Source organism: Symphodus melops (assembly GCF_947650265.1).
Source record: "Symphodus melops genome assembly, chromosome: 8".
NCBI classification, from domain to species: domain Eukaryota; kingdom Metazoa; phylum Chordata; class Actinopteri; order Labriformes; family Labridae; genus Symphodus; species Symphodus melops.
The window spans coordinates 7,736,474-7,763,909 of NC_136698.1; the positions used below are offsets into that span (position 1 = coordinate 7,736,474).

Here is a 27,436-nt window from a genome sequence, read left to right on the forward strand (position 1 = left end):
TTGTTTTGTCCTTGGTCTATTTTCTGTCTTGAGTTTTACAAACATAATTAGAGATCCGACCGGACTGTGTGCAGCAGCTGCTCACTTGGAAGCTATAAACAGAATGATCCTAAAATAGCTCCTTTTATGTTTCCTCGTTATTCACACCTTTGAATGTCTCCTGCAGCCAGGATGTCAATACATACAACAAGACATAAACACATCATCACATCCGCAGTAATTCACAGTCCCTTTGACCTCGTGTTAAAAATAAAATAATGGATTAGACAGAATCTTTTACTAGTTACAGTGAAACGTTCAATGTACATAACCTGACTGCTGGTTTTATGTGTTTTTTTTTTTTTAAATTTACGAGATCTGAATAGTAGCTGTTATATGAACTATTCTGAAGCTTTACTACTTCCTCTTCCTTTTATGAGCACGTACAGTTCTGGCACTGGAAGCAGACAGCGTCTCTTCAAGATTTTTATGGTTATTATGGCTGCAGATACACTGAAGAAACAAAACCTTGCAGAGTCTTTAATGCCTTTTCTACATGTGGTAAATGTGTTATTAAATGTTAAGTTATTTAGAATAGGTGGCCTTCACAGAGTCAAACATCTGTAAATTGTTCTTTTGTCCACTAAGATTAAATCAAAGAGACACTCTACATGAAAAAAAGATTAGATCTTTCAAAGTGTATTGTACATGTTTAGTTTTCTATTTACTTTATTTTCTAACTTCTAGACAGGCTTAAAAAGATGCTGATGAATCACTCACAACTTTAGGCGTTACAAATATTTGAGGTTCTTTCCATGATACATAGAAAGAATAATGACTAACTCCCGGTCTCACTGTAGCGATGGATGGGAATGTTACAGGTGACGGAGACTACCTCCTGTCTGCAGGAAATCCTTTGTCTCATTGAAGTGTTTTGGATTCCACAAATGGACCCGAGCACAGTCACACATACATCCACACTCACAGCCTCCCTTTAAGTCTAATGGGTTCAGGGTGGAGCTGATGAAGTCCACTATGCATCTCATTTATCAAAACCACAGGAAACTGACGGACAGGGAGCAAGAACCACTGATTAGTCAGCCATACATTAAATACGACATGTCCTGTTAGGAAATTAGAGAGAAGGTAGAGACAAATGATGAATATTCATCTGTGCCTCATGTCTTTCAAGTCTTCTTTCCATTTCTTTATTATATGCAGATCAAACTATTTTTAAATCTCAAAATGGTCCTGTTTGGCTCTTCTGTAGTTTTCATTCATTTAGATTCACTCTGTTATTTAGTCTAAGTCTATTTTAGATCATTTCTCCCGGCTTGCTTGGTCTGCCGCCCCTTCACACTGACAGACTTCTACATGTTCTGAACTCATGCAGACCTTCGATTTCTGCAGAAGATGAAAACTAATAAAGCACAACTAGCCTATATATGCTTTTTCTAGTAAAAGTTTACAACAACTATAATCTTGACTGACAAAAAAATCTAGAATAGATATTATCGATACCTTGAGGATGCAGTCATTACTTTATTATTTACTGCATATCGTATCTGTCATTAAATATCATGGTGAAACATCCAACATTTATTGAGCTTTGTCATTTGAAAAAAAAGGTGTCAATAATTAAAGATGTTCATTTGTTAACCCTGTAAAATCAGGCATTACTTTTCTCAGTCGTTTTTCACAAATAAGAAGACAACACATTGGCACAACTTCAAAGACAACTTCAACTTCTAAATAACAGCTGGACCTGTTTTTAGCCTAAACTCCCCCTCAGTTGTAATTAATCAGAACAAACATAAAAGAGGACAAAAAGGCTGACAGAGCAGTGCGGAAAAAGGAAAGGTCAGGTAGCAGAGATGGAGCGGAGGGAGACAAAAAAAAAGGGCAGACAAACAGTTTGAGCTGGTGGACAGCAGGGTAAATGTCGTCAGCGACTGAAGGAGACGTAGCCAAGCAGGGGAGAAGGTTGAGGAGTTCAGAGAGGAAACATAAATATTTGATCGAGGCCAGATTGACAGGGGAACAAAGGGCACAGAGAGCTTTACTACAAAAATGTTCCTTTCCCACAGAGCAGAGAGGAGAGCTGGGTCACTCGGAGCGTCTTTACATCATACATGTCCATGTGTTATATATATATTATCTTTATGGTCAACCACAAATCTTGTTAAGAGTCCTTAAACACAGACGAGAGAGAATGTACTTGTATGTGAGAGCAGCTACTGTGTAGCAAGAAGTTGCCTCTTCTTAATTTTTGTTAGGATATGTTATATATTTACTTCAAACTTTTTGGTGATGAGGATTTTTAAAAAGTGCATAATGTGGGATGTGAGACTGAAAATGAACCTAACGAAGAGCTTGGCGTGCCTCTGTTAAAGTCTTACACACGACTCCAGAAGAATTTTATTTGCAATGAAGACCATTTTGGACATTTTTTAATGAACAACAATTAAGTACCGGTCCTCCTTATGAGGACTTAACCAAGATCAAATGTTAGCATTTTGCTGCTGACAGCCTGTTTGAAATTTACACAAACATTCAGAGCAGACCGACTGGAAACATACTGTAATACAACTTCTGCAATCAAAGTAATAAAAATATGGAACGATCTGAAATAAATCTACTCCATGTGCAAACACACACAGTGCAGCTGAAACGGAGCCCCCGCCCGAAAGGTTCTCCTTCATTGTCTGCATTACAAGTAAACAGCCAAACACCTAGTCCATGACCTTGCAGATGCTCTTGGCTGGCTTACTTTTTAATGTTCTTGGCTGTTATGTTATGTCCCAAGAGCGCAATCTTGACTGATCAAAGGCTTTAAAAAGTATTTTTAAATTAAATATCTAGCACACAAGGCCTTAGAGACACCTGTCATCACTTTGAAACTATTTCAGTCTGTTAAACCATTATCAGAAAACAAAAATTTTTTGTGTCCCGGGAGCACAAGTACATGAACTCATGCTCCTCCTGTCTGAAGACTTGAGTATACACCGACTATTTCCCGATGCAGAAGTCTTTGAAGATGATATCCAGGATCTCCTCCACCCAGACCCGTCCAGTGATCCGGCCAAGGCTGGTGAGAGCCAACCGGACCCCCTCGGCTGCCAGAGCCAGGTCATTGTTGCGATGCTGATGGTACTGGGCCAGCGCTGCATAACACTGCTGCAGGTGGGCCCTGTGACGGGCCTGGGTCAGGGTCGGGGCACCAGACAAAGGATCTCCACACCTACAGAGGAAGTCAGAGAACAGAATGAGCAAAAGGTTACAGTGTAAAAATGTGACAAAAAGACCTCACAGAAACTATAAAACTTGCTTATGAAACCTTATTTTTCACGAAAGCTTATATGAGTAGGATTTGCCATTTAAGGTGACCTGCTGACCCAAGTTCATTTCGATACACATACACTAATTTTTGGATGTAATCCATCTTTTTGAGATAAAATGTATATAAAACTGATCCATATAACTAAAATCTAACAATGAATTCATTACCTTTTTCTTCAACAAAATGTCATGTCATCTTTAAAAAGATCACCACAAGTTCCCAGAGCCCAAAGTCTCGTCTCTTTTTTTCAAGCCTACGCCAATTTACCCAACGACGCATCTATATTTTCTTCAATAAAAATAATGTGGAGCTGTAAGCAGAAAAATATTTGGCCTTTCTGCTTGAAAAATGAACTCAAAGATTATTACAATTTTACTTGATTAATTTTGCACAACATGTCATGAACTGCAGCGACTCACAGAGTTTTGACCCTGCCGTGCAGCGCTGTGATGAAGTCCTGCAGTCCTTCATTACTGTGGCAGGAGATCAGACAAACAGGAGGCAGTCCAGAGACCCGTCTCAGCTCCCTGTCCAGTTTCTGCCGCTGTGCCTCAGGCAGCAGGTCCGTTTTATTCAGCACCAGGAGGAACCTGCCTGTGGGAAAAACTTCAGATTAAAAAGGGAGGGTGAGATGTGTTCAATATCAGGGACTCAGCTTAAACTTCCCCTGCAACAGGACTTCGATTCAATAACTTCTGAAAGCTATAAACTATCTTTACAGCCAGTGACCTCTAGATTACTGTATCATCTTGAAGTATGTCGTTCTTGCTTGTGGACTAAAGTGCACTAAAGATAAAAAGCATCACTGACAGAAAGGTGAGGAGATGTCACCAGTATCCGGGTGCTTCTGAGTGGGCAGGAGAGTCCTGAGGTGATCCTGAAGGAAGTCCGCAGCCTGCATTGTTTCAGCTGGAAGATTAGAGCAGTCCACAACCACCAGAATCAGATCTGCATGCTCCACCCTAGAAAAAAGAAAAAGAAAAAAGAAAGCCTCTGTGAATGTCTACATTCTAAGTGAAAAAGCCTAATTCTCTAAGTGGACATTACAGCCACAGTTTTTAGTGAAGTTTTCATTTTGAGCCCCATTATGCCAGAATGAGTCTCAGACTGGGCTAACACTCTGCTTCATAACTTTCTGGAATGTTTTAATTCTAAGCAAATGAGGACGACAAGTATTCAAAAATATCTTAATCCACAGGCTGCAGCAGCTCCAGGTCAGAGCGGTGGCACCCTGTGGTTTTATTCCAGAAGCAGTTGTGTGTCCTTTTCGAATAACATAAACAAACACTATCAAAGCCGGGACACTTCTATTGAATGACTCTTATCAGAATCTGAATCAGAAATACTTCATTAATTCCAGGGGGAAATGTGACCACCGCTCTAAGACAGTGCAGAAGGAGGAAGTTCAGAAATAATTTTGAATGTAAAAATAAGATAAATAGAAGAAACACAGAACAACATGTACAGTTATATAAGTATATACAATGGGTTATCAGTGTTGATATTGCACATTGTATTTATAGGGTTTAATATAAACAAAAATGAACAAAGGGACAGATTGCATGATTAAAAGACAGATTGCACGATTGAACAGACAGAACATTATTAAATAGTCCAGTGTCCAAGTGTCTGACTCTCAAAGGTGGAGTTGGAGAGTTTGATGGCCTCCTGTGGCGTTCTGTGCTGCATCAGGGGGGGAGGGATCAGTCTGGCACTGAATTTGCTCGTGTCTGACCAGCACGTCTTGGAGTGGGTGTGAGACATTGTCCAACATGCCACTCAACTTTTGACAGCACCCTCTTCTCCGACACTGTCGTCAGAGAGTCCATCTCCATCCCGCTACATCGCTGGCCTTGCGGATTAATCTGTTTAGTCTGTTGGAGTCTGCTACTTTCAGTCTGCTGTCCCAGCACGCAACAGCAAACAGGATGGCACTGGCAACCACAGACTCACAGAACATCCTCAGCATCGTCCTGCAGACGTGAAAGGACCTCAGCCTCCTCAGGAAGTAGAGGCTCTGACTTTCATTACTTTGTGGACTCCGGCGCGTCAGTCCCACAGTGAGGCGGCAGCAGCAGCAGCAGCAGCGGATGCTTGTTCTCACCACGTCCTTCCTGTAGTGACCCAGGTCATGAGCCTCTGACCTGCTCCCTGTACAGAAAGTCCCCCCAAAGAACACAGTGCCCACCCTTCCTATGGAGCCACCAGGTCGCCCAAATAACGCAAACAAAAGGTAAAGGAGTCGCAGAACGTCTGCTCTGAAATTGCATCATTTTGCACCGTAGTCGCGTCCCCGCCTGGATTTTCAAGGATGTTTTCCTTCGAAATGTTCCTGCAGAATATGAAAGCTTTTGGCTGTTATTGCACATGAATTTAATCAATTAAATGTTCAGCAGTTTCCTCTTGATAAAAAAAGGGGGCTTTGGGCCCCTGTAAATCTTCTAACACTTAACAAATTTCCTTTCCAATAAACACGCAGAGATTTAAAACCTGGCTGCTGTCAGATTCGTCTTCTCCCTGCCAACAACACAAGTACTCAGGGAAACAATCAACATTTGTCTTTTCTGGCAAGAAAACACAACAGTGCAGACTTTATTTTCCCTAAAGTTCTTTTGCTTGACGTTTACATGTTGTATTGATTGAATTTATAAAAATTGCTTCTTACTGCTTCTCTTTATTTTTTTAATTCTATAAAATTGTGCTTGGCTTCTCACACACACGGGCCTGAATCACTCCTGTGGACATGCACGAATGAAGAGATGTCAGAGCTGGTGGGGGTTATGTGCCTTGCTCAAGGGCACCTTGGCAGTGTCCGAGAAGAGGTCTGTCACCTCTCCAGCTACCAGAACAACTTCCATATTGTGATCGGGATTGGAACCGGCGACCCTCCGGTTCCCAACCCAAGTTCCTATGAACTGAGCTCCTGCCGCCCCCAACTTATTTACAATCCATCTTTTCATCTGTTTATATTACAGAGAAATAGTACAAACACTAAAATCTTGGCCTCCCATTCAATAAATGATCCATGAAGACGTGTGTCCTGATCTTTGTCTCTCTTCCTCTCAAACACCAAACTGATGTGATCAAACGTCTGTGTATAACAGATGGTTGAATAATGTGTGATGTACCTTTGTTTGCCTGTTTGTTTGTGATGGAGCAGCGATGACGAGCTCTTTCTCGTGCTCTTATGTCTTCCCTGGTGTAAATAGTGGAAGCAGCTGTCAGCTGAATGGCCATATATGTCCATTCTCAACAGCACACATGAAGAATGTCTTAATGGTAAAAATGAGGAAAGGAGGCTCTTCATTATGCAACCTCCTGAGGGTGTTTGTCCCGTGTATTTATAACCGTGTCTCAGCAATAATATAAACTCTGGATGTAGCACAGACATTACACGACTTCAGCATCATGGCCAGGGGAAAAGCAGTGACTTATTTCTTCCTTTCTTTGTTTTCCAGGACATCTTACATGGCTCTCAGGCTCATGTGTCCTATGTTGTATTCAACACACGTGAACAGCAATGTACTCATGTACTCTTACGCTGCTTAGAAGAAGAAAATCATAAAAAAAAAAAAAGACTTCTATTTGGTTAATTTGTCAAAATAAAAGCCCCCACACTACCTTTCTCGAGCTCTGCGGACGCCCTCTCTCTCCACCAGGTCAGGACTCTCTCTGAGGCCGGCTGTGTCACTCAGGAGGACGGGGAACCCCCCGATGTCCAGCGCTGTCTCTACTACGTCCCTGGTGGTGCCAGCAATGGGAGACACAATGGCTGCTGGTCTTTGGCCTGGTTAGAAAAAGTCAATCAGGTTGGTAATATTTCACATTGTTATTGTTATTGCCAACCCAATCTCATTAAAAGACAGACACAAAGATATGCACAACTCTTTTTCAAAACTTCTTTTATACCTCTTCATGGTACCACAAAGAGTTTGAATTCATCACAATTACGTCCTTCAGGGGTTCATTTTTTAACCATGAAGGGTGATGAAGAATGTCATGTTCTTTGTTTTTGTAATAGACACGTCATATTAAAGGCTTTCTCCTCGCAGAACTGAAATAAGGTTGAATGAATAAAAAACATGATCGTTTGGTTTGTACTTTTCCCCCAGGAAGTTTAATGCATGTGATTTATTTTCTTTAGGAACTTTAGTTTCATCATAGAAAAGAAGCGCGGCTGCAAGACTGCCACCCAGCATGATCTGCATCATGTGTTTTATTGCACATTGTCTAAAGAATATACAATGTGATAATCAACTCATGGTCTCTCATTTCATCAATATGACACATAACTGCATGGTCAAAAAATGGTCTCGGTATTACATAGCTGTATAGGACACGTGGTGCTCTCTATGCAGCTCATTATGACTGACAGAGTGACTAATCAGAGGAGGAAATGATAACAATCTCCAGTCTGATAAATATGTGCATTATTTTTTTTTATAGGAAACTGTGAGGAAGCCCTGCCAAGCCTCACCCTGCCACGTTTACATAAAGTTATTCTAAATGTTTTGTGGCTACTTCATCTTAAACAAACACACCTTTACAACAATACGGGTTTCCTTTGGACAAACACAAATGAAGTACTGCTGGAGAGTGGACGTTCAAATGCTACACTTTCACGTTCTCATCATTTAGTGTTTGTGCCTTCTTTCATTGACATTACTTCAGAACTGTTTGTTACCGACGACGCTCCTGAGAACATTCACAAACACACTCATCTGAAGATCATACAGGGACTTTATTACACCAACACAAAGTTACACAGACTTCTGTGTCTTGTCTTGTCTTCTGTGACAAATGTCAAAGTGAAGAAGACTATTTCCCTCGCATTTATGTTAACAGGAAGTGTCCTAGGTTCGGACTATATTGGATTTTTGTTCAACTGTAAAATAAAATCTTAATCTTAAGCTTAATTTTAAATCTCTTTTACAAGATATGATAACAGCATTTGAGGAATAAACATACGGTAACTCTCTATTTCTAAAGATCAGACAAAGATCCAAGAGAGCTGTGGATATATCAGTATCAGGCCCAAAAATCCAACAGGATTGTTCAATGGAAGAACATTTGGATATCATGTTTTGGCTGATTTGCTAGATTTAACAGAAAAAACCCCAATAATGATTTCTGAAGAAACTATCAATTCTGAAATGTTTCAATCAATTCCATCTTCCAACCTGAAGCCTTGATGTTGAAATTTTAATTGAAATCAGACTGCAGTCTTTTTCTAGATTCATCGCTCTCACAAAATCCTGTCTGGACAAGGAGAAATGTTCTCTCACTGTCTGTCTGTGTAGCACAGTATTTGCATTTCAATGAATGAAACACATTTCACAAAATGATGTGGCTCAATGCTGCATAGAGTTTGTAAGATTCTTCTTCTCCCCCAAACTGTGACAGCCATAAATGGGTCTGTATTATGTAAATGGTATGTCATATTTAATCTTAATCCCTCCAAGGTGTGTGTGTGTGTGTGTGTGTGTGTGTGTGTGTGTAAACTTCTCTTACAGAGAGTGTTAAGGAGGCTACTTTTCCCTGCGTTGGTGGCTCCTGCGATCACCACCTGGACTCCGCTGCGTAGCCGCTCGCCCCTCCGCTCATCCTTCAGGTGTTGCTCTATCTCTGCCTGCAGATCACGAACTGATCCGTCCACTGTGAGATGAGGGAGGGGTGTCGGCGGGAGGTGAAGACAGAAAAGGGAACAGGATGTGACGAAGGTTACTTGTTAAACTTCACTTTCATGGCCTTGTCAAAGGAATTTCTGTCCTTTGAAGGGAAAACAGTCATCTGACAAACTCTGTCTGGACCCAAAAAAAAGAAATAGGTCATGGACAAGTTCCTTTTCCGCATATGACAAAAATGGATAAGTGCTTTTAGCGATAGAGTTCACCAATAGTGCGTGCCTGTCTTTGGCTGAAAATGTATTTACTTCTCCTGAAACTCTCGATAGCACAATAATACATCCAAGTTATTGGTTAATTTTATTTGTGTACAGGTGGGAAACGGAAAGACTAAAACCAGATTTACTATTTCCAAAAACAAGTCTATTAACGTTCCCCTCTCTGGGGTGTGAGCCCTCATCCCATGGCACCAGGATAAACAAAAGCTCACAGGCTTTTTGTGTCCAAACACCACAACATCTGAGGCTTCACAGAGCTAAACAGGCTCAGGGGGGACATCCCTTACACACACACACACACACACACACAGACACACAGACACACAGACACACAGACACACACACACACACACACACACACACACACACACACACACACACACACACACACACGCGCGCATTCAAGCACACCAACTTCAGTTGTATTGTACACAGCTGCTGACAGCACTATTCCTGTGAGCGACATGTCAGGTTGGCTTTGAAGGTAAGACGAATGCCTCCACTGTCCCCCTGGACTTCTGTCCACACTTCCTTAAGGAAATTGTCTTTTGCTGTCCATGGCGTCTCCCTACAGAGCTGCAAAAGGTGCACGATGGACAGCTGAAGATCCAAACAGGAAAGCCAGTCAGACCCCTGGTCTCCTCGGAGAGAAACAGAACCCTATATGACCCTATTCACCCCTTCTGAAAGCCCGGGGGACGAATGTTCTCTTATGTTTTCCCCACACAGAGAACACAGTGTAGACATACCTTGGTTTAAGACCCCGTCCTCAATTAGCTCGTCCTCACTGAAGTCTATGAAGGCCTCAACATGAGCCAGACACTGTGGGACACACAGAGCGCAGAGGAAAGAAAGGAAGATGTCAGGGTTCGCAATACAAAAGTGTGTTAAACACATTTGACAACCAGAAAACATCTCATTCAATCATTTTAGGATCTCAATAAATAATCAAAACATACGAACACACTGTACTGTGCAGTTTGACTAGCCAGTATGTGTCTTCATTATGTATATAAACACTAAATTCTAATATTTCAAATACATCTATTTTTTTTCTCCAGGATATTGTTTGACCTGATGTAATGTTGCTGCAACTATTTCAGATGCATTTGCATTTAGAAAACAGAGGGGGGAAATCTTCAATATTCCCATAACAACATGACTGACTGACTGACATTGTGGAACAAAAATAGTGAAGTAAAGCTGCACAATAACAGGAAGCATCAGATTCCCATACTTTAATACAAATGGTATACTTCTGATTCTAAGAAATCAGAGTCCAAAATAAGCGCTACTTTAAATTACTTCTCGGAACTGTCCTGAGAAACCTGCAGAGACGCTGCCTGACAGAGACACACACGGGAGTTCACCTGAAGCAAGTGGTCAGATCTTGTGCCAAAGTACTGAAACCTACAATCTACAAAACAGTTCACAGGAGAGGGGGGTTTGGCTCGAGTCCATTTAGTTGAAGTGTTCATCTGCAGCAGTCGGTGACCTGCTGCTGTGAACTGCAGAAACAAGATATTAGGATGGCCTTCCAAAATATGAGAAAAATATACCACGGGAGATTACATTGTTCAGTATTGTGACAAGTAAGCGGCAACGTCTGGTGCTGTAAAAAATGAAGCCAATCTGGAAGAGCAGAAAACTGCAGTTCCTCAAGTGACCACTCGAGGCTTGCCCCAGAAGTCAAATTACACATGATGTTAAAATTCCATATTTTTAAAGCAGAAATAAACATTTTCACAACTTGGTACAAAAATGTTTCTTTACTGACGACCAACGTACAGCGGTTGAATTTTTCGACAAACCATCCATTTGACTGTATGTAGGGTATGACTCTTACATAATTAGGGGCATAACTAATCTTACTGCATAAAGGCCCCATGGCAGCCGTTTGTCAGGAGGCTTGAAGGCGTGCCTCAGCTCCACCCCATGACTGTAACTAGGTTGACCAAAGGTTCGTTTAGACAGCGTTTTCAATATGGCCACCGCTAATGTTGGCTTCAAAACTCCCCTTTAGTAACCAGTAGGTGACATGTCTGAGACCTCGTCCGTGTTTTATAGACTCTACGGTGACAACAATGTGGAGTCTGTGGTGGCCACAGAACAGTTCTATCCCACTACACATTGATGGATATTATCGCACAATAAGGAGTGCAATACAAATGACAAAAATGTACGGATGCATATTAGCTACAATTCAACGTTTTTTTTACAGTCTATCTGCATGTTTTACAAAACATTTCCAACATGCCACAGCTGAACCCCCATAAAGCACTTACTTTTTTACCACTTAATCAGCACCAATTAATCTGACAGGAGCTGATGGGTAACTTTAAATTAATCAGACTACATTGCAATTGTTGTGAAAGCATTATACTAAAGACTCCATCTAACAGGAGTTATGTACTCATTCTGAGAGAGAAAGAAAGTGTCTCTTGTTGTGTAGTAAGATATAGCTGAGACCTTTGTTTCATGTCATACACCTACAGTATCTCTAGCTCTGTCTCTCCATCTGCTTCTATAATATCTGCTACCAAACTAAGACAGATTTCCTTTTTTCCAAGCTGTGCTTCACTTCTCCATTCTTCTTTCATTATAATGGATCTTATCTTCAACACCGACCCAACTGTGACATGTATTTATACATACAGAGTATAAAACAGGATACTGCACAGATAAGCTAAACAATACACTGCACAGAATCCATCAATGTCTTTATTGTGTGTCCGTCCTCAGTGACAGGCGGACAATGAACACGCACAGCAGCCGTAGTTTGTATAATAAACTATAATCCCGTCAGAAAAACACAAAGCCAGATGTTCTTTCATTAAAAACACATCACATAGGTGTCATCTGAACATGGAAGAACAGAAAATCATAGTAAAGAAATTCACTGATTTTTTTATTTTTTTTTGGAAAGTTACAAACCCATAACAGAGATGTGTCATTGAAGGTAATAAACAGCTTTCCTCAAGAAAATCTGACCAACCTGATCCCTTCAGCCACTTCACTTATCCCATAATAGAAAATAACACCCTCAAATTAACTGTTGAAAACATTTGACCGTAAAGATCTGTGAGCCCAAAACAGTGGCTCTGAACATGCCTTTATCTTCTGGGAAATGTAATACCAGTATTTAAAGGCTTACTTGAAGGGCTTTGAGACCTATTATTGCTTTCATTAATAATTACTTTACTTCTCCAAAGACTTCAAGTGTTTAGTTTGTTGTCAACTCCAGTAGAGTTTCTCTTTTGTGATGGGAAGTTAACTCTATTATCCATCTAGATCATTAGATTTTGATCCTCTTTGATTTCCAAATTTCCCATTCCTGTTGACAATGTTAGATCAAAATCTACATGTGCTATGAAGATCAGTGTTTTGGTCCTCAGTGTTACACAGAAACACCTGGACCACAGCAACAGGAAAACAGGAAGCCTTGTATTCCCTCAAGTTAACCAATCAGAACTTTATTTATATAAATAAAACAACAGAAAGTATTGTCTAGGTGTGAAACTACAGATGCCTTACCTACAACACAGTACAGACAAGTTCTTCCCAAAACACTGCTTTCAGGGGAATGTCAGCGTGAACACAGACAGAATCTCTCCAGGGATGATTTGGTCTGATTCTTGTGTTGTCAAGCTTACTAACAATAAGGTTGAATGTTTCTGTTGTTCAAAGACAAGCTACAGATGAAAAACAACACCATCAAGTCAGTAAGGTCTTGTGTGATCTGTGTGTAAAACTGGAGATTTATCAACCACAAACAGCTTTCTACAGTGTATGTTGTTCTGATGAACTCTTAATAATGCTCAAGAAAAAGTTCATCAAATGATCATCAAAATGTTTTTTTGTTTTTTTTTAAAGAGCATGGAAGAAATGTTCAAGACTGATTTGAGACCAATTTAATACCAGCAGCATATTTAACCTCCACACCAGCCCATCCTTAAAGAGTTATATTTTTGTATTTTGATTGATGAAACCACTGTCTACACACCATGAGTTGGTGTACTAAAGGTAAACCTACCTGTTTGAGTCTGTGGCTCCAGTCCTGATAGAGATGTCCCAGCTCTCCTGACATCTGCCTGAGTGCCTGTCTCCTCTGAGCCTCCGTCTCAGCGTGGATCAGATCCCCAAGACCCTCCACCTTCATGGAGCATGTCAATACACGGTTCCCATACATTACTTACTGTATTATCTTTATTTACACACATATTTCATAATTCCTATTCCTATCACAAGGATGAGATATAAAGTACTTTTTTCAAAGAGTTTTTACATTTAAAGGCATTTTTGTCTTATTGGTAGAAACACATTTGAATATTAATAAATAAATACCAGCTGGGTGTATTACATTCAAATCTACTCAGAATATATTGCAACAATACTTGGCACAGCTTATTATAAATATCTTGAGCTACACACTTGGCTGTTTTACAAAAAGGAAGCCCAGTAGCTTTACTCTTGTATAAATGTTTAACAACCAAATTGGAGTCACGTTCAAAGGGCAAAATATGTAAAAGAGAGGGAATGTTTATTTTTTGATTCTTTTAATGCACTGACCTTCTTTATTCCACATGTACCTCACAAAATTCATCTGCAGAGCTCTTGACATTACAAATCTGCACAGATCTGCCTCAGTGAGGTTTTTATTTGCTTCTTGACCCACCTCTGTTAAACCCAGCTTCCCCGCAACAAAGGCTCTCCGCGTGAACTCTCCGGCTTCAGCAGGCCTCATGCCAGGCACGCTTCCTGAGAAATATACACACACACACACACACACACACACACACGCACGCACACAAAACAACACACCACATACAAACAAAGAGAAACGTGGGCATGGATCACAAACAACACACACACAGGAGCATCAACAGCAGGAGGATCAAATACAGTGTCAATTGAGTCAGTTTGGGTTCATGAAAAATGAAAACTATTAGCAGGTTAATGAACTGACATTTTCATTGTTTTCAGAACCATTTTTCAATGAGGGTCAGAGTTTTTAGCGTTTCATGTTTTATTCAACTGGCTTGAGAAGATTTCACGAATATCTTCCAATTTATTTAAAAACTCCCAAATTGTTCAGCATTGTTATGTAAATGTTCTTTTCAAAGCATTTTACAAATCAGTAATAACCTTATATTATCTGGACAAGAGCTATAAGTAACACATTTTTTTATTCTGTACAACACTGCCCCCTGGAAGGCCAGTTGGAGAACTGCAGTGAAATATTCCATGTCAGTCACAGTGGGATTGTCTTGCTTGTCATGGAACATTTTATAAGTATCTTTGAAATGGGAACATATGCGTCACTTTTTCCCTTTGAAGTGAAAGTGATGGACGGCAACATGACCCGACGAGTTACTGTGCAAGCTTACAGCTTAGTCATGGTTCTAAACACATAAATAACACCCTAAAAATAACACTATATCACATGACACTGTGTGTGTTATAAAGCATTATATTGAAGTATATTATATTGCATCATACATGTAATGGCATCCACATGTTACCTAGAGCTTGTAAAACAGCCGTAATGACAGCAGGGCCACCGTGGATGTGGAACTCCACACTGTCCTCTCCTGTGAAACTGTGAGGAGCTGATGAGAGGAACACATGAGAAGAATAAAACAGTCTGAGTACTTTCAAGAAACTTCTATCCAGGATTCCTAAAATTAATCTTTGGCTATAAAAATAGGTGACACTGCTCAAACTTCAGACAGTCACAAGTCTCTATTAGATACAGTAGCTTGTAAGTTAAAGACTCACGACTGCTTTTAGTGAAATTAATTAAAAACAATTGAAACATGAGAGATAGGAGTTCTCTGTTCAGCAAAATAGTTGGCTTGTCATTCCTTTACATCAAAGAGATAATTAAAACCTTTCTACAACAATATGCTCATAAAACCCTTCCATGACTACATCCCAGCTCAGAAAGGAACCACATGACACCTCATTACCTTTCAATTCCAAAACTAACATTGTCTTTTTGTATGTGTCCATGCGTGTGTTAATTTTTGCTTATTTCCCCCCTTGCAAAGTGCAGAGAGGTAGGCACTTATTCTAATGTTGTTAAGCGTTAACCATATGATTGTTTAGTCTCTTCTGAAAAAAACCCACTACGCTCTATAAGATTACTAATGAAAGTTAATGCAAGAAGATTGAAGCAGCTCACGGTGTGTTAAAATGGTGTGATCACATTGCCACTGACAGAAATGTTAAGAATACATTCATTACATTTCCAAAGAGAACAAACCTGGGAACCAGAGGACAAGTCCACGGTCCAGCACTTCCTTGGACTGAGGGTCTGTGATGCTGCGTAACAGGGCGGTGCGTGGAGGAGGCAGGCTGCGAGCTGAACCCGCCATACACCTCAGAGCAGTGGCTGAGGCTGGACCGCTGACTCGTACCACAGCTACCCCACACCTGCCATGGCCTGAAGACAAGGCAAAGATGGTTCCGGTATCAGCTGGGCCAGCTGGTAGCCCGTCAACGGCGGACTGGAATCTGCAAGCCTGAGATCCCCTGGTGCAGACAGGTAAACAGAAAGACAAACACAAACATGTGATAACATAGTGGACCAATAAAGTCGCACACACAGTAGGATATATTGCATTGTATAGAGACTAACTGGTGTTTTGTTTACACATTAAAAGTGTTTTATGCATATCAGAAAGACATGTAACATTGCAAGAAATGATGTGGCTTGTTCAATGATCAAAATTAAAGGTAACAATTAATACAAAGCTTCATAGATACAAAACAAAAGTAGAGAGATAAAAGACGAAATTAATGTAAAATGCAGTAAAGTAACAATAAATAAAAGTTTAATGACAACTAATGAGGTTTTTTCTTCTTCTTTTATAAAGGCCAAATAAGAATAAAGATGGTTTCAGTATTAATGGTTAATTTAGATAACTGACCTTGTCTTTAGTGTGTGGAAAGCAGCTCTCCTTATCCCATTATAAATTGATGGGAGCATCATTTTAAGTGACTATCACCAAACGAGCATGCTGTTTCTCGTGTGGTTGATTTTACTGACAAAGACTGACATGCTCTTTCCTTGACAAAAACATAACATTTATCACATTACAAGCACAGCTACAACACATAAGCCAGTTAATTCAACGTTGGCTGGCTAACAGAGACGGCCCATTCACCGTATCTGATAACATGGTCAGTGTAAGACATGTCAGTAACTCAGGACACTTCACTGACAGACTTCACACTTGCCACAACGAGCGCTTCAGTCTTGTTCTTGATTGTGATTGGTCTGCGTCGGCACATTCTAAAGCCTGATTTGATTAGAAGATGTCAATCTTAAAATAGTCCCGCCTACTGTGCGCCACTAATACGGGACCGTGTAGATACAGTTGCTCTTCAACGCCGGCCTTCCTATTGTTTCCTATTTATCTTTTAATCAATAGGTAATCATTTAATTCCTTTTTTTAAATTCATAATACCACAGGAAATAACTTTGAATAACTTACGAGAAAAGATAGGTTGATGTCATTTTAACAACGTTGTTGATTAATAGCCTCAAAATATTTATTAAAAAGAGACAAAAGACAAATAACACATTCAATATTTTTATTGCACTTAAAGTTAAGTTAAACATATTTATAAGGGCAGTCATGCTTACAAGACCCTCACTGTTGTGGTTTCTGAACTTCTACTTTGATTATGAATGAAAAAAACGTTATAATCCCCCCTACTGTTAAAAAGCAAAATTAACAGACAACTGTAATTGATTGAAACTATCCATTCTTGAAAAAGAATAGTTTGGTTAGTCCAACTCAATTACTGGTGTTTATTGTTTTGTTTGTTTTGATCCATGTCTCACATGCATTACACTTAATTGTTTATACATATTGTTTTGTTGAGCCATTTTAAGAAATATTAAGAAACCATGAGTAGGTGAATTATGGCTGCTGAAGAATCTATGTTTACTATAACTTTGTGTAAGCTCTTTTGTTTGTGGTCACTCCATTGGAGAAGCACTTAAATCCATCCATCCATCCATCCATTTTCTGCCGCTTATCCGGTTAAATCATATACAAAATAATCATACAATTACTGCTAAAACACTGTTCTTGTTTGAAGACAAGATAGATGAGGAAGACCCAAAGTCATCACAGGAAGTATCTCGAGGAAACTAGGATCATCTCTCTCCTCTGATAGACAGGTTGTTTCTTTTCCAAGTTTTTTTTCTGTACGGGTACAAGAATACTAAAATGGTTTCATCTTTAAAGACAGAACTGTCAACCTAATTACAGTTAAGTGTTTGTAATTATTGATGATTTCATTTCAATTTCAGAAAATTGTGTTTCTGACTTACCAGCCTATTTCAATAAGGTATGCTATAGGCGGCATCGTTTGATCATTGTTTATCTACTACACTGGTAATTTATCTGTAATAATTTCATTAAATAATCTTCTTCATATCAAATAAAGTTGAAGTATTGTTTGACATTTAGCCTGACTATGTCCTGGTTTGTAATAGTGTAGGTCTAATGTAGTCCTTCATGGCCTACATACATAATGAATTTCACAGGAAAAACAGTAAAGAGTAAAGACTACACAGTATGTGTTTGTGTATGTATTTGTGTATGTATGTGTGTATGTATGTGTATGTGTGTGTGTGTGTGTGTGTGTGTGTGTGTGTGTGTGTGTTTGTGTGTGTGTGTGTCTGTGTGTGTGTGTGTGTGTGTGTGTGTGTGTGTGTGTGTGTGTGTCTGTGTGTGTGTGTCCCACTGCAGTTCCTTGCAGCTGTCAAGCCAGAGGGTGGTGAGTAAGCACAATTTCTGTTCGAAGACGAGATACTTCTTAGCTGTGAGCCATGCAAGGGGCGGGCTACCTTCCTGCTCGATGGTTTAACAGAGAAAACAGCATCCAGGGGGGCTGGCTTAGAGATGGATTGTGTACAGGCTGATAAGACATGGCCTGAGGCCCAGGGACCAATCTTTAACCTAGGATCTCAATTATTTATTGGAGGCTCATTGTGTGCACAGAGCATGACAGCTGCCACCTCACAGCTGTTTAGCACCCTCAATACACAAACATAATGGTCTCTTTTAACAGAAAAAAGGCTTTCACCGGATCTAATAAAAGCTGAGTTTTTTTTTTCAAGGAACACATTACCTCTTCTGTTTTTACACACACACTTATGTCTATTTACATAAATGACAGAAATATACATCTATATTACCTGTTGACCTTGTCTGCACATCACTGTTTGTTTTGAAGGGTGTGTTTTGTTAGAGGCTTGCCCTATTGGTCAACTTTATCTATCTTTACTGAAATAAAATAAATTTGATCAGATATGAGGACATCATAGTTTGCCTTGTAGACATTATTGATTATGGTAAGTGGTGATTTAATAAAGTAGGAGGTTATGAAATTAAAATGGTTATACGGCTGCTCCATACTGAAAGTCCAGTGGGCTGAAGTGGAGACTCTTGTCCTTTAAAAGTGTGTGTCTCTAAAAATTTAATCTATGGGGATATTTTTGCATTAATGAATAAGTCATGGCCTATTCAATCTTCCAGGACAGGATAGTGATGTCACACACACAGAGGAGTCTACCTGCAGAAACCACCTGCCTCTTAAGACCAGAGAGGACCGATTGGGTTCAATTCAAAGGTGGGTACTAACAACGCTTTGATGATCACATAACTATACTCAACAAAAATATAAACGCAACACTTTTGTTTTTGCTCCCATTTGTCATGAGATGGACTCAAAGATCTAAAATTCATTCCAGATACACAATATTACCATTTCTCTCAAACATTGTTCATAAATCTGTCTAAATGTGTGATAGTGAGCACTTTTGCTTTGCTGAGACAATCCATCCCACCTCACAGGTGTGCCACATCAAGATGCTCATCAGACACCATGATTAGTGCATAGGTGTACCTTAGACTGTCCACAATAAAAGGCCACCCTGAAATGTGCAGTTTTTGCTTTATTGAGGGTCTGGGGACTCAGAACCAGTCAGTATCTGGTGTGACCACCATTTGCCTCATGCAGTGCAACACATCTTCTTCGCATAGAGTTTATCAGATTGTCAATTGTGGCCTGTGGAATGTTGGTCCACTCCTCTTCAATGGCTGTGCGAAGTTGCTGGATATTAGTGGGAACTGGTACGCGCTGTCGTATACGCCGGTCAAGCACATCCCAAACATGCTCAATGGGTGACATGTCCGGTGAGTATGCTGGCCATGCAAGAACTGGGACATTTTCAGCTTCCAAGAATTGTGTACAGATCCTTGCAACATGGGGCCGTGCATTATCTTGCTGAAACATGAGGTGATGTTCATGGATGTATGGCACAACAATGGGCCTCAGGATCTCATCACGGTATCTCTGTGCATTCAAAATGCCATCAATAAAATGCACCTGTGTTCTTCGTCCATAACAGATGCCTGCCCATACCATAACCCCACCACCACCATGGGCCACTCGATCCACAACATTGACATCAGCAAAGCGCTCACCCACACGACGCCACACACGCTGTCTGCCATCTGCCCTGAACAATGTAAACCGAGATTCATCCGTGAAGAGAACACCTCTCCAACGTGCCAGACGCCATCGAATGTGAGCATTTGCCCACTCAAGTCTGTTACGGCGACGATCTGGAGTCAGGTTAAGACCCCGATGAGGACGACGAGCATGCAGTTGAGCTTCCCTGAGACGGTTTCTGACAGTTTGTGCAGAAATTCTTTGGTTATGCAAACCAATTGTTTCAGCAGCTGTCTGAGTAGCTGGTCTCAGACGATCTTGGAGGTGAACCTGCTGGATGTGGAGGTCCTGGGCTGGTGTGGTTACACGTGGTCTGCGGTTGTGAGGCCGGTTGGATGTACTGCCATATTCTCTGAAACGCCTTTGGAGACGGCTTATGGTGGAGAAATGAACATTCAATGCCCGAGCAACAGATCTGGTTGACATTCCTGCTGTCAGCATGCCAATTGCACGCTCCCTCAATGCTTGCGCCATCTGTGGCATTTTGCTGTGAGACAAAACTGCACATTTCAGGGTGGCCTTTTATTGTGGACAGTCTAAGGTACACCTATGCACTAATCATGGTGTCTGATGAGCATCTTGATGTGGCACACCTGTGAGGTGGGATGGATTGTCTCAGCAAAGCAAAAGTGCTCACTATCACACATTTAGACAGATTTATGAACAATGTTTGAGAGAAATGGTAATATTGTGTATCTGGAATGAATTTTAGATCTTTGAGTCCATCTCATGACAAATGGGAGCAAAAACAAAAGTGTTGCGTTTATATTTTTGTTGAGTGTAATATGACCAATGTCATCCAATATATATATTTTTTATTTTCTCCTTTTTTGTGTGTAGGGGCTTTTATGATATTAAGATAAGATAAGATAATCATTTATTCATCTCACAAATGGAGACATTTACAGTGTTACATCAGGAAAGCAGGATAGCAGAAGAAATCACATAAATTAAATGAAAATGTAAAAATAAAAATAAAAAAAGCATCACAAAATAGTTTTAAAAAAGAGCCAATAACTGAAAGCTGTAGCCTGTAGAGCCAGTAACTTAAAGCTGTAAGTCTGTTTTAAGGTAGGATTTGATTTAAGTAAGTCTGTATTAAAAGCTCTCCAACTGAACTTCATGTTTTACATTGTTGAAGAGGGACATTTTTGAATTAGATGTAGGCCTATATTTTGCTTCATCTGGAATCAGAAAATCTGCAGCATACAGTAGTAAATAGTTGCAAGGTGTGTTTGAGTGTTGATGCGTGTCATCCAGTCCCCCTCCCCCCCGCCCTCCCTCTCTTTGTCCCTCCTCTGTAGTCGTCGGAGGAGCGTTCTCCTCTCACCGCGCATCCTGCGCCTCCACAGCAGCACCACCGGGATGATCCTCCGCCGCACCGACACCGACAACCTTCACTTCACTTTCACTCGCATTTAACCCTTCACTCGGACCCCCGCCGGCCGCCAAGCCACCTACACCCATGCTTTGCCCTCCTGAGATGCGATACCACTACACAATCCGGAGAATATCTACACTTTGTGTCGCTCCTCGCTGATAGAGAGCATGCCCGACACGGGGGCCGGCGCTGCGGTCGCGGCGGCCGCCAGTGGTGCGACCACCACCGGCGACGGCAGCGAGAGCTCCCGGCACCGACACCGAGCTCAGCAAGGGGACCAGGAGAGGCCGGAGCCGGGCTCAGCCCCGCCGCAAGCCTCCTCTGGTGTACTGGGTGAGTCGAGGGTACTTGTTTTGCTTTGGACGATGCGGTTTAGATAGGAAGGAAGTGCGGACAGGTGATGTTGGGAAACGAGACGAACAGCGCACCATCACACACCTCGCGATAGGCTACCGTTCTTTTGTCTGGGCGAGGGCGTCCCAAAATTACCAAAGATTAGCCCACATGCCTGTAAATAACTGGTTTTGACTTGCATGTTATATTAGGTGGCTTTTTTAAATATACCTCTTGACATAATATCCCTTGTTAAGGAAAATGGCTACTTTTGGCACATGCTCGTGTCTGGTTTTGACCTTATTGTCTCTCACTTTGAATATTATTACACAATATTCTTAGTAAATCCTGCTGTATTTTTTCTTCTTCTCCACAGCATCCTTAAGGGCTGCTTGATGGACATGATTGGCTGTTTGTTGCTTTTATCAATGGGGGGTTTGTGTGATATTTGTCCATCTTTTCTCCAGGAATCCAAAATGTTTATTAACTTCATGATGTCATCAGGGATTTCTTCTTCCTGCTACTACAGACTGTCTGTGTAAGCTGTCATGCAATTGGATACAGCAGGTTCATGCTTTGTTATTGCAATGAGGTATTACGCCATGAAACCCACCCCTTTCGTAATAATATTATTCCCATTGATACTCTGTTTAGGTGTTGTGTGGGATATATCCCACAACTGTGTAGTTATACACTACATTTTTAGACTGGGTAAGCAGAATAAAAATGTCTGTTGTTTTTACTCCTTGTCACTCAAAGTGGACTTCAATGGGCTATAGCATAGTTACGAGAATAGCAATGGTTCTATTTTTAGAGAAGACCACAATATTAGCTTGGGTAGAGAGCCTCAGCTGCCGAGCCAAGCTTGTTTCCCTGCGTGCAGGGACAGACTCTGCTGCAGAGTGATGCAGTGGGGCTGTCAGCGGATGAGCGCTCCTTTCCACACTTGGTCAAGGTAACCTGAGCAGGTTGCTTGGCTGTTGGTTGTGAGAGCAGCCTGATGTCATACTGTTGAGAGGGTGGTACTGCTTGGGTCATTGGATGGGCTGCAGGGGGAGTTGAGGGGCAGCAAAGTTGAGGAGTTCAATTTTATAGTCTTAAACACTTATTAAAACAGATCAGTGTTCCAAAACGACAGTATATACGCCTGTGGAACCAAACTTACAGTATTCCTGATCAATTGTATTTGCAGCATGTAGTCCAAAGATATCACAAAAAAACTGCCATCAAATACCTTTGTCAGATTCATATTCTGAATTATTGTTATTTAATCGGATGGTTCTGGATTTGAAATACGAAGTTTGTAAGTGTTATTCAAGATATGGTCATAAATGGTTACACTTAAAAACACTGGCTTCTGTGGTTTATGGACAAAGAACACGTTTAGATAGAGTGCTTTGTAAGTCCAGAGGCGTAAACACTTTTGCAAGGCACGTTAGGCTCTCAAATCAAAGGAGCGCCTCCTCCTTTTTTTCTTATCCTCTTTTTTGGTGAATTTTGTGTCCAACAGTGACTCATAAGAAACAGCAAATGATCCCAAGTGATATTAAAGAAGTAGTGGAGAGAATGTAAAATAATCACAGTTTGTTTTTTGAAATTTAAAAGCCAACTGTGGGATGTGTAGTAGAGCAGTGACTCCATGCCCTCACTCTCCCTCCTGCCTCTACATTTCCTTGCATGGTTCATGAAGTGAAGGATTTGGTTTTTGGAACTTTGTTTGGATTAGCATGATATCATATAACCGCCCACACACGTGCCAGTGTCAGTCAGCTTGCCCAGCGGCAAGTAAGGGTGATTTCTCCAGACAAGATTTTCTGCACTGCAGGCTTGGATTGCTCCATTGTCTTCAGACCTTCACCACATTTTCCCTAATCCCTCCACAGTAGACCGGGATCACTTTCATCTTCTCCGTCATCTTCCTCTGTAGCTCAAACACTGACAGGCCAGCTTTCCGAAGATTAATTAAGCAACCATCATTACAAAAACGCCTCACCAATTAGTTTGTGTGCCCTCTGAGACCATGTGTTGATTAGATTCTGTTGGAAGAAAATCAGGTCATGTCATTTGTAGTTTCCCAATCAGCCAACGCAGTAATTTAGGATGTAGGTCATTTGTAAGGATACAGGAATGTGCACGACTCGCTGACAAAACGGTTAAATTAAATCACCTTATAGTCGTCGAAACCAAATTGGCCAAATTGGTTATAATCATTTCTTTATGTGGACCCACAATGCCTGTCATTCCATAGCTATATCTAACGGGCCTTCTCTTCTGACTCTAATGCCCAGATGTAAACAAGCTCTTCTACGAGCAGCGCTTCCAGCTTGATCTAGTGTCAGTTAAACTGGAATATCGATTAGAGCAATGCGTTAGCACAGGAATGTGGACATTAACCTGCAAGAAGCCCCCCCCAAAAAAGATGTATTTTTCAACAGCTTTCAGTCTTCATTTTCCAAATCAAAATATGAAGCTGTGTTACTGTTTATCAAGCTAATGTAGGCCAGTATTCACTTTAAACACATTTAACTTAGCTTTTTTCAAGCTCCACACTACATAAATCTTAAACGTGTGACAGTTAAGCAAATAAAATTGATCTAAAATGTGAAGTTGAAATCTTTTAATCCCACTTTTGTTTTGATCAGATAAGATCTTTTCTGAGTCAGCGCAAGGATCGGAAGAGTCCATTTTTTAGCCCTGTATTATTTTTAACTCCATCATTGATGCTTGGCATTAATGCCTGCACTTTACGGTCTTTAAAATGGATGAGAAAACAATGTTAAGCAGGGATCTGCACCCATCCCATAGACGCGTGGTCGAGGCTCTGCTCTCTCACTCTCACTGCCTCTTAAGCAAACAGAATACCTCAGCTTGGCTTCAGACGGATTTAGACAGGTTCAGTGTCACACAGGTTGCTTTAAATACAGCAATGTGAGGCAGGGCAGCATTGAGAGGAAAAAAGCAGCACACTGAACGTCCCAGACGAAAGAGCTGTTTTTCTTGGCACCAGAGAGAAGGAGCCCTCCTCCAGCTTCACAAATTAATGTAATGCAGTCTGATATAATGGCAGCAGTGTGTTGAGCCTAATGACTCCAAACTTAATGCCTCTCTCTTTCTCTCTCTCTCTCTCTCTCTCTCTCTCTCTCTGGATCTCTTTTCCTATCTCACTCTTGTTCATTGCATGCTCCACAGAGATATATTTCCTCTTGTCCTCCGCCTCTCCAGTAAGTGCTGAGCTGCACATTAGCTGCATTAGCGATCGAGGAAAAATCGTCTCCATGTGGGGTGACCTTGCTGCTGGTTAAGTTGGAGCTTGATTACCCGCTGACGGTCGGTCAAACACACAAATGACAGATTGTTTTAGTGAAGCAGCCCTTGATGTGGGGGGCGACATTTTATTGAACAATTAAGCAGACCATGAAGAGAACTATAATAATGCAGCGGGCAGCTCTATGCTGTTAAAAAACATGTTTGTGTTGAGCACTTTGCCTTAAAATTAAGATCATTACATTGAAGGAGAAGCTTGTCAGATGATGGGAAACACAACAGAAAGTGCTGCAATCATTTTCAATGTTGATAGATTATTTTGTGTAACTACAGTTTGTTTTTCTGTTGCATCTATTAATGATGCTGTATTGAAATGAGCAGCAGTCTTATTAATAGCATGCCTTGACCACATTAGAAACTGTTTCATCATTGATAACGCAAAGTCACTTGCAGTCATTGTGGATGATTGACTCAGTCACCATAATAGCTGGCCTCATTTTGCCTTGCATAAAAATAGTAGGCAGCATAATATCTGTGCAGTACATCTGATTATAGGTAAACAAAATATGAAAAAAATCATTTTCAAGAACCTGCTTGAAAAGATGATGAAGATGAGCTTTGTTCACATTGAAAAGGCGAGGCCACACTGATCTGTTTATTTCGTCGGTTTGTTTAACTTCTGGCTGTTGCTTTAGCTGATGATCATTTTTTGTGAGATTTTGATCAGTGGATAAGGTTTTGGTTAAACACATTTTTAGTTGACGACTGACATGTGAGACATGTTTGCTGTTGTGACGTGTTAAAACACATGTGGAACAAATAAGTCTTAAACAAACTGAAAGCATCTCTGTTCAAGTTGTATCCGTTTAGTGCCGGATCAGTGTGACCACACCCTCAGACCATCAACTCAGTTTGCCTTTATGTTACCTTAGGCTTGTTGAGTTTGTAAATCATCATAAACATGTTTCACCTTCGCTATCAGGCACACTTTAGGGGACGGGTATTTACATTTACCTGTTGTGTAGAAGCCTATATCCAGGGCTTTTAAATGTTGGTGTATTTAAGAAACAGACACTTTCCCTGAGTTGTGATAAACCATCTGTCTTGCTTGCGGTGATTCTCTTGCCCTAGATTCCCAGGATTTAAATGGCTAAATCATATCACCCATAATGCCTCTTTCCTTCCGGCAAACCGACTTCTTAATCCCCATTCATGCTCTGAGGAAATTCACACTTTTCCATTTATGGAGCCATGACGATGATCAAACAGTAAGCAGAAAATGATAATGCCCACTGGAGAGTTCACTTCATTCGAAGCGCACACGCAGAGAAAGTGCTGCTGGTGTCTGGCTCTGTGTGGAAGAAACAGCACGTTGCAGAGCCAGAGACGAGGAGCTTCGGATCCATTCCCTGTGACCAAAGCAGAGTCAATAACCGGCTTCCTTCTGTGTGTAACTGATATTGAAATGTAGGGTTGAAGTTAAAACGGTCACCTTGTACTTTGTCCTGCGTGCCTGTCCTATTTTCTTGGCTTTGGTAGTTGCTAAGCGAAACCAGGAGAAACACAATGACCAGCGTGAAGAAGTCTGTTTTTAGCCTCTGTAGTAGGGAATTGCTCCACATTAGCCACTCTGCAGCCTCAAGAGAAGGCTAAAGGGCTATTAAAGTGTACCGTACAACACCTAATAACTCGACGTATTATCCCTGTCAGTGTCAGGCCAGCACCGAGCCATGCAATGAGAAACAAGAGATTTTCAAAGCACAATCACTCTTTTATGACTTCCCTGTCCTCTCTATCATTCTTGTGTCTGTTTCAAAAGTCTCCTGTGACTCCTTTTTATAGCAGCTTTTTGTTTGGTATGAACAGAGGTACCATCACTCCTCATCATCTTCTTCTTGTTATCCTCTGGAGCAGGCAAAAAGAGCCAAATGAAACACTGGAAAGCAACCAGATTTTCTTGTTTAAACAATGGTGAAAATGTTGCAGTGCACTTTGACTTTCCCCGATGATGACTTCATATTTCGGAGGACTTTCTCCGTTTTGTGTGTAATGTTCGCGGTTTGTCCTGCATCGATCTGTCTGTTTATCTAGCCTGAAAGTGTCTTAGTGTGACAAATACACACTCAGTGCTCATCTTAGTGCTAATCAGTCTCTACCTGAAGAGTGTAGATGGAGAAACACATTATCTTAGTAGTAGGAAAAAACAACACTTACTGCTCAGTGCTCACACAGTAGCATCGAGCTCACAGCTGTAGATGACAGATGAAAGAGTGGCTGAGGGTTTTCCTCCGAGATCTCAGTTCAGTTCATTTTCTAATTATTTTACCTTTTTCTGGCCTTTTCTTTTGAATCTTTTTTTTTTTTTTTTCCGTCTTTAAGAAAATAGATTGAGGAGGAGGATCACTCCTGACACAACGTTCCATTTCAAGGTGCTGCATTGTTTTTGTGAGCCTTTGTGGGATCTTTTACAATGTCAGAGCCATTTAAACCAGAGCTAACAAAACAGCTGCTTAGCCAAAGACCAGGCACTCAAGCATTCAGTCATTGTTATCAAAGACACTTGAGACCTAAAAAATACAAAACATTTACCATCAAACATTTCAGACTGTCATTTACTGATATGACAACAGGTTCAAGTGAACTGGTTGTTTTTAAGGGAATAGAAACCCTACAGGGTGAGGACTTGAAGGTGGCCCCTCCA

At 40.8% G+C, this 27,436-nt stretch overlaps 2 protein-coding genes across 3 annotated transcripts in view; one reads left to right on the forward strand and one right to left on the reverse strand.

Annotated features, from left to right (window-relative positions):
• Positions 1–2,932: 2,932 nt before the first annotated feature.
• Positions 2,933–16,476, reverse strand: gtpbp3 (GTP binding protein 3, mitochondrial). Of its 2 annotated transcripts, none has more exons than XM_079349700.1 (11): positions 16,154–16,476; positions 15,487–15,755; positions 14,744–14,830; positions 13,897–13,979; positions 13,255–13,374; positions 9,971–10,043; positions 8,831–8,974; positions 6,941–7,106; positions 4,130–4,281; positions 3,739–3,913; positions 2,933–3,220 (listed from the first exon to the last, which is right to left on the reverse strand). In XM_079349700.1, exons 1-11 carry the CDS (start codon positions 16,213–16,215, stop codon positions 2,989–2,991), a joined length of 1,563 nt encoding a protein of 520 aa, XP_079205826.1. In that variant the 5' UTR covers positions 16,216–16,476; the 3' UTR covers positions 2,933–2,988. The 2 variants fall into 2 exon arrangements, with proteins under 2 accessions (XP_079205826.1, XP_079205825.1); XM_079349699.1 differs by having other exon boundaries at positions 3,739–3,925.
• Positions 16,477–21,022: 4,546 nt separating this feature from the next.
• ano8b (anoctamin 8b) overlaps positions 21,023–27,436 on the forward strand; it is a 35,485-nt gene continuing 29,071 nt past the window's right edge. Inside the window, exon 1 of the mRNA XM_079349781.1 lies at positions 21,023–21,471. Within this exon, the coding sequence (XP_079205907.1) occupies positions 21,306–21,471 (166 nt within the window). The 5' untranslated portion in view covers positions 21,023–21,305. The remainder of the gene's footprint in view (positions 21,472–27,436) is intronic.